Raw genomic sequence first — 16028 nt, forward strand, 5'->3', positions numbered from 1 at the left:
CTCTCCTTTGGTGTCTGTGCAAGTGCTGGCTGATGTGGGCACTAGGATTGCTCTTTTAATCAGGCAGCTCCAGTACCTTTCAGAAAAGAATTTTCATGGCACATCATGAGCCATTAATCTCTTGACTAACCATAACATTTCCTTACTCCTTGGTTTTACAGCATTACTCAAACACTGACATTTGTCATTTCACCAGCCATCTCCCTTGACCTCTAGCATCAGGCACTTGCAGGGGGAAGGATCTGGTCTCACAAATATTTTCATACTCTGATCTCTGTGATTTATTAACCATGAAGTTTTGCCTTCAAAATTCAAGATGCCATTTCAAATAATTTCATGTGCAAAAGTCGAGTTATTGGGCAAAAGGGATCCTTGATAGCTGGGTACAAAGGACAGCAGGACTGCTGTTGCTGTTTTCTTTTCAACTACTGTGCTTGCTGTGTGACCTTGAGGAAATAGGTTCACTGCAGCTTTATGGTTCCGTTTTTGCATAGGGAAAATAAGGGCAGTGATAATTGCTTTCAGTTGTAAAACACTTCAAGATTTATGGAATATGAATGATTCTTACTAAGTGAAAAGTGTTGCAAAGCTGGCTTAGTTGCACACTGTGCTAACAAAATCCCGTATCAGCCTATTGACCCCAGCCTGAAACACTCATTAAAGTTTATAGGACATTTTGGTGGATGAGTTGAGGCAGTTGTTCTGCTGGAAATATCATACTGAAAGCACTTTTAAATCCATCATCCGCTTTGACTTTTTTCTCTATTAAAACTAAACACAACTGCTTGCTCTTTCCAGTTTTCTTAGTTTAGTTTTTGATGGGTAAGTACTCACTGTTAACTCAGCTTGTACCCCCATGGCATCTGAGACATTACAGTTCATTCTAGTCATAGCATAAACACACAATAGCTGTTGTACTGAGACAAAAAGAGTTATAAAACATGTAAGATATCCAATGGACTGGTATTAACTATCAAGTTGCATGGTCACTTTTGAATGTCAAATGTTCTTTTTATGGATACTGCATTAATTTAATTTGTGCTTAAACATTAGCTAGGCTAGACATTGGTGTCTGAAAAGTTTACATATTTTTCCAATGTCAAAATGTGTAAATTTAGTATTAAAGAAACAAAACATATTTACTTGTACTAGAGGAAAAATACTTTCGTAGCAAAGAAATTAACTGAGGTGCTCTTTAGAAATAGGTCTGGCTTGCTTACAGAATTGTTGCTTATGCAGTAAAGCAGATCTACAGATGTTTTCTTTTTTTCTTCCAGATAAAACTTGGATTGTTTGAAAAGTGGGGAGATATTTCACCATAGTACAAAAGAAGATACAGAAGAGGAGAGCAGAATGAGAGCTTTGCAAGTGCCACATGCCTGCAGCCTGCTGTCTTTAGCAATGCTGTTCCTTCCAGTCACTGGAACGTCAAAACAAAATATCCCAAGACTGAAGCTTTCCTATAAAGGTAAACTTTTCAGTAGTTTTTCTGATTCTGGCACTTTGGTTTCGATGTGATACTGCCAGCAGTTCTTTTTGTATTACTAACCAGGAAATACATAATAGAAGCCTTAAAGATGGATGAATTCTGCCTCGGGGCAGTATTAAAATCTGGGTTTTTTGTTGTGTCGGGGCACATGTTTCTGAAGTATAAATGTCTTTTAAAAGTATTATTTCTGTTTGCTCCAAGAGGATGTTAACAGACTCTACATAAATTAGAGGGGAGTGGTCCTTGAAAGGCTCTGAGGTGCATTGGAGACATTCCTGTGTGGCTGGTGCGGATGATGTGACACATGGAGGACATTCACACCTTCCTACAGCATCAGAGAAAGTTGAGAGAGCTGACTCAAGTGTTTCAAGGGGACTGACATTTATTTTTGTAATAATTCTTTTTCTATCACTAAGTGGGTATGTTAAACTCTTCATATGTGGTTTTCTTTCTCCTTGCCTCTTTGGATCACAAAAGCGTGATTCTCTGCAGAATTTCTTAGTCTTGTGTGTAGTTCTTGTTAAGAATGGTACCGTCTGAGGGATTTCAACACAGACATATTTATGTATTAATGGCCAATTTTTTAAAGAAGGTGGATTTCTTTTTGCTTTGCATGTACAGTACACCTCCACAGGCACAGAGATGTGTCACTGACACTTCCTTCTTTAGTGAAAACAAATGCTCTCCAGTTAGTTATGTTTCAGCTATGTCAGCCCCTTGCCCTTAGGGGAGCTATTTCTGCTCTGTTTTTCAAACTTATGTCTTCCTATGCATTGCAGAGTTACACTCAGGATGGTGTGATGGGACAGGCTGTAGAGCCTTCATCGGGGCTTATGATATGTTTATCATGAGTTTAACACCCAGAGAAATGTATTGAGTAAGCAGAATGACATGCTATTTATTTACAAGCTTCTCTTTTGCTAGATTTGCATGCCACTGTGCATGCTATTCCACTGTGTATATAAATGTGTTTGGATGTGTTTGTGCGAGAGAGACAGAGGAAGCAAGATCAAGGGATCTTGACAACATTTTTATAAATTCAGGGAACAGTTGCACTCCCTGAAGCCAATGCATACAGAAACTGAAAGAGCTGACATGAGTTATGAAAGTTAGCAGTAAAACCCTCCTGACATACAGCCAGCCTTCTCACAGCTAGGCCTTTTGAGCTAATTCCCAAAAGCAGCATATACCATATGGCCATGGCATTTACTGTGGATTTGACACTCACGATTAGTGAATTCCTCTCAACTTCAAAAGCAGATAGCCTTTGGCAAAATCCTGATGGATGCCTTTGGCAGGTAAAGAGGGGGAGAAAGAAAAATTAGTGAGGTCAACACAGGGGAAAAAAAATGGCTGAAATCTTAGTTTAAAATAGTGGCAGAGACCTGCTGGGAACAGTTGGGAAAATGCCTGAGCTCGTTTAAAAAGACAGTGAGCAGATGATTGATATTTAGGCCCTGACCCAAACTTTTCTTAGCAACTTTATAAACCTTTCAGTTTGGCTTGAGGGATACCGTTTCCTGTCCAAACTTATTCACCTATATCCCTGTAGGGGGGGAAAATCAACAACAGATACAGATGCAAAACAGCACATAAATCTTAGTTTTGAGAGCTGTGATGGAACTGAAAAGTCAGAAGAAAGAGAATTACCAGAATTTATTGTGCCTTGTCTTACTTTCTTGGGGGGTTGGAAGGTGTATATTTTTCCACATGGAACAAGAAATAATTTAATGCTGTTTTTTCACATTTATGTATTGTAAATGATTCCAGTATGGCTTATCATAATTAAACTATATTTTGCGTGTTGACAACAGAATATCAGATGTACTGAATATTTAATATAGTTGTGAGAATTAAGTCCACCTTCCTCCCCCCAAATCTTTCAGACAAAACAATTCCAAGGTTTCTGAGAATAAGATGTAGGAGAAATGAACTGTTTTGCCAGTTCTCATAAAATTGTTAGTCATGTCACTGACAAGTCCTGGCATCTCTGTTCTTTGGAATTCATACTTGAACTCTCATGAAGAGGAGAATACAGGGCTCTTTTCCTTCTTTATGGAAAACAGATGAGAACTGGCCACATCAGGCAGTTCCAAAAACCTGGTCACATGTGTCTTTGAAGGGAAGGTTTCATCTCCTTTCAGGTGCAATGTGCTTATGGCATAGCTCCATCTTCCCAGAAGAGCTGAGCATTTGCTGGGGCAGGAGAGCTGGAAGTAAGCGGGACTTTGCTCTGCAGTTACTGAAGCTTCCAGTTGCATCAATCAGTGGTGGATGGAGGAAGAGGGAGAGGGTAGGGTGGTTAAAGATGTGTCTATAACTGCAGGAGTGCTTCAATAAACCACAGCATGTCAAAGCTCCTTTGTGTTCAAACAGCAATTGAAATTTTAGACCTTCTCTGAATGGCAGTTATAGGTTTCCTTCTTCTCAAGGTTGTCATCTTAACGAATGGGAATCTGTGCAGGAAATGTTAAGATATTCCAGTGAGTGATGTTGGGATCAATGTAAAGTCATACAATGGATTTCCTTTATTGTTTGTCCCAGTCTAAAGATGTGTTCTAAAAAATTGTGCATGTATAAAACTAAAACTACACACAAATCAATTAAAATATGTTGTAGTACAGAATCAAAGTCATATATTTTCCACCTGTGTTAACCGAATACACTATGATCTTTAATCACATATCTCATCCTTTCACATTTTCCCTGATCCATTAGTTGAAAAATTCTCTTATTCACTCAGACTTAACGTTTAGATACTCGTTCATGTCATTACTATCCCAGAAATTGTCACTCCTCTTGTGATGTTTTTAGGGTGCTCTCACTCCATATACCTTACTTATTCTGTGTATCTTAGATACTTCTACAAGATTGAGGTGCTTTTACTATTACAGCTTTACTATTAGGAGAAGGTAACAAACTGTCTTCTAATAGAAGATTATGATCTTTAGAAAACCAGGGGATGATTTTGAGTAATATTCCATATTTTGACTCTCTTTGCCCAGTACTGCTTTCAGTCTAAGACCAACAGTGTGTATTTATCACTCATTTTCATGTAGCTGGAGATAACCTGTGACCTTCATCCAAACTGCAGAACTCCACAAGCACAGAAGTGATATTCAGCTTCCCTAAGCAGCACGTCCTTGTTGTCTGCTGCCTCATTTAACATCCTCATTCCAACCTCTAGAGCAGATGCAGAAGGTTTTCATATACCAGTCTAATTCATTAATGTCATTTTCAGGACAGCATCAGTTCTGTTACTAAAGAATGGAAGGCTCAGTGTCCTAATTCATGTATGTTTAATTCATACAGTGTAGACAGTCTTGTTTCTGTTTGATCTTCTGAGTAATAATTTTTCCTAATGCATTGGGAGGTCCTTCCATAAATATCGTGTGTGTGTCTTTTTAGATTTTACTTCATAGGGAGAAGTAAAGAATAGCCAGACCAGAAGGTTGATTGCCTTCTGAGAAAAAGAAGAAAAAAAAGCAAATTTTTCTCAATTTGTGGCTATCCTAAAATTTTCCTGCCGAAAGAGAGAATCCTAATTGCAAATTTAACCCTATTGATTTGATTTACTTGGCTGCTTTTCATGGACATTTTAGTAAGTGCAGTCTGTGTTCTCAGTGAATGCATTTATATTACAAAAGTGTGCACCCTAGTTTCTTGGCTGGGGGGCATGCCCTAGCCCAGATTTGGACATTGTCACCAGTGACATCCACAAACATCTATCATTCCCGTGTGGGAATGTGGCCATTCCCCAGAGCAAGCCATGCTTACTGTGACAGCGGTGACTTGGTCAGAGGACCAGGAATCCTGCATTGTGACACAGTACAGAGGAATAAGCAGGACTGAAGGCAACGTTTGGCTTTTAAAGCAGGATTTACTTAGCACTGTTAAAAACGACTATGGTAGTAATTTACATCTAATAAACAAAAGCATTATTCTCAGCTGATTTGTTTTTCTCCATATAGAATGAATTAAGATGCAGTCTCATTCTCACTGAAGTCATGGCAAGAGTTTTTCCACTGAAGTAAATTGAAGCAAGATCAAATTCACGCTCCTCACTTTTTTCATCTTACCTAAATAAACTAAAGACAGGTAGTTCTTTCTCCTCTGCTGAAGGATGACAGTGCTAAATCATCAGCTCCACATGGAAATTAGCCATGTTTAAGGATTGTTTAGTTTCACGCAGTGTTTTGCGCACAGGATTTTCTTCCCCCAGAGTGATCCATTCTTAAAACATGGTGAAAAAGCAAACAGAGAACATTTTGGTGCCAGGAATTCTTTTGAAAATTTGACTGGGTGAGTGCATTTCCTTAATGTTCAAAAATTATCCTTTGACCATGCTATTTAACAGTGTCAAGCATTCTGTTCTCTATATTGTTTTTGCTTTAAACCTGTTTCATTTTAGAACTGATGAGATGCTTAACTGTTGCATCAGAGCAGTTAGTTTGTCCAGTTTCAGTACAGCTGGCTTATTTCCATGTCATGCATCATTTAATTATACATATAAAACATAGTTAAAATTGTACAGCTCCATGAGCCTCACTTAAACTGTCTGTGGCACTGCAGTAATCCCAGTACCCTGACGGGGTGTTGCACAGCTGTGACTGGTTGGAATGTGGTAAACTGGTGATGTGTAAGAGAGCCTGGAAGTGAGCTTGCATTTTGCAGCTGTGCTCGCTCTACTGGAAGAGGAAGTTAAACCAGAAAAAAACTGCTCTTGTGGCAATATCAGCATCTGTAAATCTGAATGCTTAATGAAAATCAAGGAAAATGTGCTGAGTGAGGAAGTGGTGCTTTTCCCTTGTTTGTCATTTAATTAATTTTTGGTGGTTTGTTATTTCTCAGAAAAATCTATCTCAGATTCCTCTGTGGAAAAACATGAAGTGTTTATGTGAGAGTGAAGATCCTAGTATTGGATGATTGTCTAGATATGCAAAAGACTTTGCCTGTTTTGTCTCAAAAATGCTTTCTGGAGGCAGTGATCATTGACACTTAAAATGTACCCTAGCTTGAAGATGGATGGGCACTGCTGTCCATGTGTATATGCTGTCGACTGAGTATAAACTTGAAGGCATCTATTACATCTTAGTAATGGGAAAAGCAGCAAATTTCTTACAGACATTTTTTTCCTTTTTTAAGCTAGTGAACTTGAAGGTCAGATTCAACTATATGTTGCATTTTCTGTCATATAATTATCATATCTATAATGTCCTGAAGAGCAGCCTCCAGTCAGTGACATCAACAGTTTACACAGCAGTTGAACTAAGAATAACCTTGGAGAACTGACCCATGTCAACCTCTTATGAGTGTAAACTGTAGTTCACAACAGTTTCTGTTTTTTCATGATCACAGAAGGGCCTCAGTTGGATAAAAGAAGAATTGTGTTCAAAAAATACAAAACTATTCTGCTGAATGTTCACTTTACTGTATCTCAGAAGAGGAGAGGAAACAAAACTGAAAGAGTAATACTTAACAAAGTATTTTTGCTCCCTTATAAAAAGAAGGACAGGACAACATCAAAAACAGCTTCCCTAGAAGAATGCAGGGAAGATACATGATAAGTGGCATCAGCTTGGAAGAGGGATCAAAACTCTTTCTTTGATTGCTTTTACTAATGACATCTGTTTAAGCAAATCCAATTCAGAGCAGTTTCAGGAATCCCAAACTTGTTCTCTTTCTGAGCACTATTTGGAGGGCATGATCTGCCTGACATCAGTGTCTGTCTAGCAGTGGACATCTGTGGTCACTATGCAGGTGCTCGATTCACATCCTGTTTCCTTTTCCTCCCTCCCCATTTCTGCAGTTCCATTTGTAGGTGAGTTCCCCAAAGAAGAGCTGAGGAACATAAGGGATGACTCTTCCGTACTCACAGTCCTTTGGAGATAAATACACAGAGATAGCAGAAAGAGTCAGAATTTCCTTTAATAAACCAGTGCAGTATCAGACAAGTCAGAGAGATTGGTTAACTCTGTTTAAGGCAGACAATTTTGAAGATGGTGGGAGTGACAGATGTACATCTTTGCTACAAATTTGAAAAATGAGACATTCTACTTTCTGAACAAAAGCCTGGCTATCCCAGAATTTTGCACTGTGTTGAACCATAGAGTTTTAAGAGCTGAGAGGTTGTTGAAGACACCAAAATTTTGTAATTAACTTACTGGGCCTCTTTAAGGAGGGTGTTACGTCTTCCTGTGCATCATTCAAGCAGCCTGGATTTCTTTCAGAAAGATTTCTCACTAAATCTGTAACAAAACATTAGCCTGTATGACATCCTGCCCCAAAAGTAATAAATATAAATATTATTAGTAAAAAATGTCCCCCTCCAAGATTAAATAAAAGCTTACACCTATATACCAAGAGCATCCACGGATCATGTCACACAAATTTATATTTGACAAGGGTTTGTGTGGGAGGGCACTTGTGCCTGCTTTGTACAGGGAAGCTCTGGGGTTCCCAGGTTCACGACTGATGGGTCTGCACTTTGTGTCTGTTGAGGCTCTGGGTGCCCAGGGCCATGAGCAGTTCCCGGGCTGGGGATGGCGGGTGGGGCTGGCCTGTGATGCGCTCTGGGGCCTGTGACAGCACAGGGGCCGTGTCACAATGGGGGCAGCTATAAAAGGCCCCATTGGTTGACGCTGCCCCCAGTAGAGCCTGGGCAAGCGGTGAGTGCCCACAGGCGGTGGGGAGGCAGGGCTGGGGGAGGGCTGGGGCAGAAGCGCTGGCACCCGGGGCGTGTGTTCTGTCCCTGCGTCCAGGGCCCAGCCCCTGGCGGGAGCGCCTTGCTCAGGCTCGGTGCTTGCTGGGGCAGCGGTGCAGGCCTTGCCTCCTGCCAGCTGCTGGGGGCCCTCTCCTTCCTGCTGCCACATCCCCGTGGCTCCTGCCCTGCACTGGCTGCCTCCATTCCGGCCCTACTGAACCCCTTCTGGGTGTCCTCTTGCAGACCATGGCTTTATTGTCATTGCTCTTCGTGCTCGTGCAAAGCCTGATCCAGTATCCCCAGCCAGCTGGGGATGGGCTGGATGAGGCCACGCACCGGCGAATGCAGGAGCGTGAGGAGCTGCTCGACCGCGAGATGGCTCGGCTGCTGCAGGAGCTGGAGCAAGGGCCCCCGGAGCAGCAGGACGAGGGCTGGGGAGCCCTGCTCTTTGGTGCCCTGCAGCAGTGGCCATTCTGGGCTCTTGCTGGACTCCTGCTCCTCTTGGGCCTGTGGTTTAGCTGCAGGAGGAGTCCTGAAGCCAGCAAAACCAACAGCAGCGGCAAGGACCAGACCTCCTGCAAGACCTTGGGAGAGGAGAAGGAAAAAGAAAAGGAAGAAGACAGTTTGGATTCCGAGAGAGATGGAGAAAACATTGATGTTACTGTGGAGGCAGATGACAGTGGCAGCGGAAATGAAGGAGAAGGCAGTCCTGTGGCTGCAAATGAAGGAGACGACAATGATGCCAATGAACGAGATGAAGATGTGAAGTTGAAGAAAGACAGTGATGTTAAAAGTGATGATGGCCATGATGCAAGGAAAGATGAAGGCTGGAGTGATGGGAATATGCCAGGAGACAATACTGCTGAGGAAAATGAAGAAGAACCTGGCAATGTTATTGGAGGTGTGGAAGACCTAGATGAAGCAAATGACGGAGAAAACAAGGATGTGAAGGTGGAGCCAGACAAGGATGCTGGAAAGGAAGAAGAAGGAGATGGAAATGAAGAAAAAACCGATGATGCGTATATGAAAGCAGGCAACGATGACGTACGTGAAGGTGAAGATGGAAAGGAAGAAAAAGCAGATGTGAAAGTGCAGGAAAGCAGTGATGCCAGTGAACAAAGAAGCAGTGATTGGACAGGACAAGAAGACAGCCGTGATGGTGAGAATGCAGTAGACCATTGTGGTTTTGCTGCAACTGAGGAAGAAAAGAAGGACATTGGAAATGAAGAAAGCAATCTTGGAGACAAAGATGAGAAAGCCAGTGCTGCCGATAGGAAGGGAGAAAAGAATGAAAATGGAAATGGAGGGGAACATGGCAATGTTGCTTCAACTGAAGAAGGTGTTGATAAGATAAATGAAGGAGAAAGCAGCAATATGAAGCTGAAGGAAGACAGTCATTCCAGTGAACACAGAGCCACTGATTGGAATGGGAAGGATCAGGAAAACAGGGATGCGAATGTGAAAGGCGAGAAGAATGAAGATGGAAAAGAAGAAGAAGGTGGAAATGTGGCTGCCAGTGAAAAAGAAGGCAGTGGTGCTGGCAAGGACAAAGGCAGCAGTGGTGGAATTGAAGAGGAAGAAGACGCCTGTGACGTTGGGAATAAGCGAGGGATCCTTTTAGTGGATCGCATACAGTGTCCTGTCGAGGACGTGGAGAGAGGTCGCTCAGTGGCAGCTGAGCTGATGGAGAGCTTCACGCGTGTCTTTATTGACAGCGTGAGCAATAGTTTCTACCCGGTGCCTCAAGAAGCCATCGGGGTGGGCAGTGCCTTTGAGGGTTGGAGTCCCCGTGAGCAGGATGTGGTGTACCGCGTGCTGGTCCCACTGAATCCCCCACCGGGACACGCCTTCCACCTGGAGCTGAACAGTGCAGGGCAGATGGCAGCAAGGACCTTCTGCGTCCGTGTGGAGCTGGTGTGCACGTGCGAGAGGGAGCAGCTGGGCGAGAAGCTGTTGTGCTTCCTGCACCACTCGCAGGAGGAGCTGCGGCGGAAGCAGAAGCCCAGCCTCCTAGAGACACTCTGCACCGGCTCCTACCTGGACGTGGAGAAAACCTCCCACTGGTTCTACCAGCTGGTGAGATGCTCGTGGCTGCATTTGCCTCAGTCGTACTCATGGCACTTGGTGTTTCAGCCCTGCAGCCGGTCCTGCCAATTCCGGCTGAGCAAAGGCAAGAAGAGCCTGATGGTGGAGATGCTGTTTGGGGTGCGCCACAGGGACTCCGACATCTTTGTGGTCAGCCAGCCCACAGAGGCCCAGAAAGGCGGCTCCAGCATCTTTGTGAGCAGCCAGCCCGCCGAGGCCGACTCCATCGCAAGCACAGCGTGGCCTGAGACGTACGCTGTGGCAGAGGCAAAATTCTTCCAGCACGTCGCCAGGCAGGTGCCGTGTGAGAGCTTGCACCTGAAATGCCTGCAGCTCTTCACCTGCATCCTGAGGGGCACAGGGTTTTCCAGCTCGACCTGGAAGACTGTGGTCATGCACGTGCTGACCACCGTACCGCTGTCCCAGTGGCGCAGGAGGGAATTTGCACGGCGGCTGTGGGACATCATGGCATACCTGCGTCGCTGCCTGCAGTTGAAACGCCTGGAGCACTTTGTCCTGGGCAACCAGAGGCTTCCTGAGGAGATCAGCTTGCCGCCGGCAATGCGAACGGTCGAGCCGCTCAACCTCTTTGAGCACCTGGCCCGAGATCCGGCCGCCCACGCAGAGGCGATGCGAGCTTACGGTCAGCTGCGATTCCGCCTCTGGATGCTGCTCTCCAACCACTGAGAGGAATTCCCTGCACAGAGCTGTGCTGGGGGGGCTCCCACCCGATGGCAGCCACGTGAGCACTGCATAATTCTTGCTTTTTTCACTGGCAATCCTGAAGCTGCTTTCCTGTTCCTGCGGAAGGAAGATGCTGCGGCACATTAATTCATTGTGCAGACACACATCTCTGCGTGGCCTTGCCCTTCACCTTTCAGTTTACCACGGTGCTGTTGCAATGTTCCTGCGTCTACGAGGCAGAAACTGGCTCCACCTGCACATCCTTACAGAAGACTATGAACTGAGAGAGGTTGCTTGGCATACCTCCAAGTCCAAAAAACGAGCCTGTTAGGGACTTAATGTAATTCTTCAGTAAGCTGTACTTATTGTAGTTTTTTAAGGATGTAGTTTTTCTTAGTATATGAAAGTACAACAGGTAGTTTTAAGTCACACTACCATGGAAGAATAGGTAGTCCAAGTTTTCATAATGGGAACTGGATATATTATCCATGCTTCAAGAGGCCCTTTAGTATTGTCAGTGTGTAAACTATTTTGTAAACTTACCCTTAGTTTAGGCAATTAAACTACACTGCTGTAGTTGCTTGGCTGCTTTTCAGTAATATCCAGATATTTATGTTAGGAAAAACAATAAAAGGAGAGAAGTTTCTCAAATTGCCTGAAAAGTGTCCTTCTTTATATTTAATCCAATGGTTCTTAGAGAACGTCCATCCATTGCAGCTACCTGAAAAAATGACAAAGTGACTCAAGCGGTGATTGTGTCCAGCAGTCACATCTCGGTATTGCACTTCTGCAACTCACTAGAGCAGGGGATTAATTTTGTCTCATGAATGCAACCAGAAGTCATGATGGTTGAAACAGCTAAAATATTAATTAATCCTCCCAGTGCTGCTTCAAACCTGCCCCTCCTCATTCAGAGCATGGGAAAGAAAGCTGCTGTGGCCCACGTCAGAGAGGGAAGGCCTCTGAAGGGACAGGAACAAGCAGCTCCATGTGAGGAGAGCAGGCAGGAACCTCCTAGAGGAGGATCGCTGCCAACAGCAGAACTCGCTGTTCCACTGAGAGGGAACTGTGCTCGCTGGGGTCCCTGCCTTTTGCTTCCTCTGCTGGGCAGGCACTGCTCCCACCACAGCCCCTTTGGCCCAGCTTGTGGAAGGAGGAGAACACCCTCCCTGCTCCCTTCTCCCCAAACACACACACCCACTTTGTTCCCCTCTCCTCTGCCCCCAGCTGCAGAGACCTGCCCTTTCCCTTGCTCCAGCGCTCATCAGCCCCTTCCACAAGGACATGTGCTCTCAGTGGGTAGGACTTGATCTCTGTGTGCCATTGAGCCTTACGGCCTGACCGCACAGCTTGTGTGGCCTCTGGAGCAATGCTTGGAGTCAGGGAGAAGCACGGCCCCCATGGCTTCTTGCTGCACAATGCACCCAGGGCTAGATTGGCCAGGGCCAAAACTATTGCAGGTGGTTAAACTGTGGGTGTGGCTGTGAGTTTTGGTGCAAGTGTGCTGTGTGTCTGAGGAGCATGCTGGGAGAGGGGAAGGGCAGAACCTACAGCTGTCCAGTGTTGCCACTGAAATACTGCTGTGCAGCTCAGGTGCTGATTTTAACTGGTCAGTAGTATGCAACCCCACTAGGATGGAAATTGAAAACAGTGCTCCATAAGAGCAAGCATAGCCAAATGATCTGGATGTCTTTCTGGCACTGAGCTGTTCTTTCAGGCCTTGAAAACAGGGGCAGCTCTGATAAAGTAACTGAGCAGCTGGTTGGTATTAACTCTCCTTTGCACTGTCAATTCACCTTCTTTGGGAATAGCTCACCCTGCTCTGTGTCTCTCCTAAGCCTGTCAGTATCGATGTGAATGTGCTTTTCACACCCATGCCATCTGGCACTGGTATTACACCAGAGTTCCTCCTGCCACTGCAGTTCAAGGTCTTTCAATTTTTGCATGAAAGTCTTGTCTCCTATGTTATGGACACTGCACTCCTTAGGAAGCTGACAAATACATTTGAACATAGTGGGAAAAATGTTGAAGTGGAAGCGTTGCGAAGATGTGTGGCCAATTTCACAACATCTTTCCTGTGGAACTGCTGCAGGCTGAATGGAGCAAGTCCTGCTGTCAGATGTGCATTTGGAGAAAGCAGGTTTGAATAAAATAAGTCACAGCCAGAGAACTGTCAGCGCTTATCAATAGTGTCAAGATACGAGTTTCTGTAGCCAATTGTCCTTTGGATTTACTGAAGAAAATCCCTTACTGGTTTAAATCCTGGACACTGAAATCCACAAGAAAATTCCCATTTGCTCCAAAGCGAAGTCCCTTTCCCTTTCTTCCTGCTTCCTTCATCAGTGAAGCACAAACTGAGTTAGAATTTAAAACTGTGTTGTTCTCTGTACAGCCCCTACCAGAGAGGATGAGCAGAAGTATCAGGACAACCTGGTGGTGTCTTCTCTGGCCTTAAACATCTGGGCTGTAAGATGTAGCGAAGTCATTTATCTTGCCTCAGCGTTGCCGTGTTCATGTCCAGAGAATGGCCTGTTGTCAGAAGCCTTTCTGAAGACGCAGTTACTTGAAAATTGCAGGTGCAGGTGCTTGCAGCTACTCTAACCTTTTGTGCATCCTTCTGAGGGAAGCATAGTCTGAAATGAAGAAGTGGCAGTATTTTGAAGGCAAGTGCAATTAGAAGGAGGGTAATTTGTTTGGAAAGGTGGGGATAGCACTGCCTATAATTTCACAAAGCATACTTTGAGAAAGGAAGAGCTGTGTGCCTTAAGGTGCTAATCATGATCAGCATGTTCCATTCTGAACACCTGGACATGCTTGCAAAATACAGGACATGTCTCCATCCAGGCTGGAAAGAAGGAGCCCACTGCTGCAGGGTGGAGTGGGTTCCTTTGTGCAAGTCAGCACAAGTCCCAAAGCCTTGAGGTGGACTGGAAGGTAGAGAGCTTCTAGACACATGCTATTGCCACAGAGTGTTTGGTTGGTGTTGCCTGTTCCTAAGAGTGTGGACTAATCTCCACTCTTCATTCCCCGTGTCTGTTTCCTTCCTAAGGAAGATTCACGCCTTTCTGGTTGCAGGTCATGTGCTTATGCAGCTAAAGGTAGCTGGGAGGCTGCTGAGCTGAGCTGAGCTGGTAGGCTAAGTGGAGCAGTAAAAGTCTTTCCCAGTCAGTGAGTTGACCTCAGGTCCTTCAAATAATGCAGTCCAAGAAGATTTTGCCAGTATTTCCACTGGAAGCCTACCACGGGTCTCTTGCTTTTTCTGTGTTTGACTGGCTGATAGATTGGGAGGGACAAGGGGGTGTGAAATGCTTGACCAGGGCATGAATGAAATGACTTTTTTCTTTAGTTGGTCCTAGGCATCTCAACCTGAAGTTCTAAGGAGAGAGAGTGGGAGTAGCAGAGTTTGTTTAAAGCTGCCTTTTCTCCAGGGTCAGCAAATTAAGAGGCTCTTTACTACTCTGCATCTGGTAGTGTGGGCTTTCTGAATAGCTTTAGCTACAGGTGAGTTTATGAAACACCTTCCTTAGAGTAGGGCGGAGGTTTTCTCTTATCTGCTTGATTCTCAGGTGACTGGAGGTCAGAAGAAATTTCCCCTCTTATTCTGCATCTTAGTTACTCATGTGGATTAGGAGAGCACTGTGAAGGGACTGGAAGGTAGTGATCAGTAGAGATCTAAAAAGAGGAGGATGAGATGCGCTGCTGAAACAGAGTAGCCTGTGAAATTCCTGACTCTCTCCTCTTTCTTTGTGATGATGCCTGTGAATGACTGATCAGTGGCTGCTGTGATCCTGTCTTCCTCTTCTTCCCTCCCTGCTGGGTAGCACTTGGGACACGGAGCTGTTCAATGGCGACCTCATCTAGATGGCAGAAATTACAAGGCATTGATTGTTATTATATAGGATGGTTCAGAAAACTGTTTTCTGAGTGCACCCAGCTCTTGTGTCATGGCTGGAGAAGAGAAGGGTGATTAATCAGACATTGTGTGTTTTGTCAGCCCTCAGCTGATAAAGAGTATTTCAGAGATCACCCAAGAGGAATTGGAGTAGCCCAAGGGAGCAAAAAGGGAGCTCCTGCTGTGCTGTGCTGTGATCGGCATCAGAGCAACCCTTCCCAATAAACAGCACCATCGTATCCAGTAGCAAGGATCTCCAGTCAGAAAAAAGCAATGGAGGAGGTTTGTATTGAGGATGGTGTCTAAATGCAGACACGTCTACATCCCTATACAAAATAGAGTTCCTCTCGGAACAGCAAGAGAGAAGCCAGTTGCTGCAAGTGTCAGGAGGAGCACATTAGAGTGGAGCGAGCCAAGCTTCAGGAGTTCTGTGGTTTCAGGACTTTTCTTTTTCCTTTTCCAAACTTGTATTTCTTGTTACAGTGGCTTGTCCATTTTTCAGCCAGGCTATTGATCAGCCACATCTAGCGTAAGAAGTAGTTTGGATGGGCCTGAGTATTTTTATCCTGCTTTGCAAAGCATAAGTTGGTTATGTGTGATCTTTTGTCAGTCAATAGACAGATCTTTGAAAGTGCTCCTAATTCTTTCCCTGCTCCACACTGCATCTCTACCACCTGATGTTCCTACCAGAATCAGTGATGGGGTGAATGAGAAGAAGAGTTATTTTGCTGATATAATTTGATTTAAGGTACTTGCCTGTGGATTTGAACTCTTGTAGTAAAGCTTATAAATCCTTTAGATTAGAACAGAAAAGCATGGAAAAACAGTCTGGCTTGAGGGTTTTTTCCCAGACTCGAACTGGCATCAGCAAAGTGGATGGTCAGCTGAAAACTTTGAGTCAAATCCCTGTAAAGTGATGTGTCAAATCACGGCAGAGGATTCGCGTGGAGTTTGAGAAGAGTTTGGTTGCGCTCCGAGATGTGACAGTTTCCAAGGTGTGAGCTCATGTAAACAAGGAAGCAGATGGGGCTTCTAAACTCTGAACTAAAAGTACTTTGATGAAGGTTTTGTACCACGGAGTAACCGGTGATGGGAAATGAGTCAGGGCTGTTAGAAGGTGGAAGAGCCATCTTTCCCTTGGGGAAAAACCAAAGGCAAAGGGGTGGCCTTGTTTG

General features: G+C 44.5%; 1 protein-coding gene and 1 pseudogene across 2 annotated transcripts in view; one reads left to right on the forward strand and one right to left on the reverse strand.

The window, feature by feature from the left end:
* LOC309585540 (epidermal growth factor receptor kinase substrate 8-like protein 2) overlaps positions 1 to 16028 on the reverse strand; it is a 70329-nt pseudogene that overhangs the window by 5522 nt on the left and 48779 nt on the right. The gene's annotated exons all lie outside the window — the stretch shown is intronic.
* On the forward strand, positions 9216 to 10964 carry LOC309585551 (inositol 1,4,5-trisphosphate receptor-interacting protein-like 1; the record flags this gene model as incomplete). Its single annotated transcript, XM_082303517.1, is given in 3 exon segments — positions 9216 to 9447; positions 9450 to 9453; positions 9641 to 10964. Coding segments are annotated over 3 exon segments (1560 nt in total).

The sequence above is a fragment of the Coloeus monedula genome, assembly GCF_965178545.1.
Source record: "Coloeus monedula genome assembly, contig: HAP1_SCAFFOLD_67, whole genome shotgun sequence".
Taxonomy (NCBI): Eukaryota; Metazoa; Chordata; class Aves; order Passeriformes; family Corvidae; genus Coloeus; species Coloeus monedula.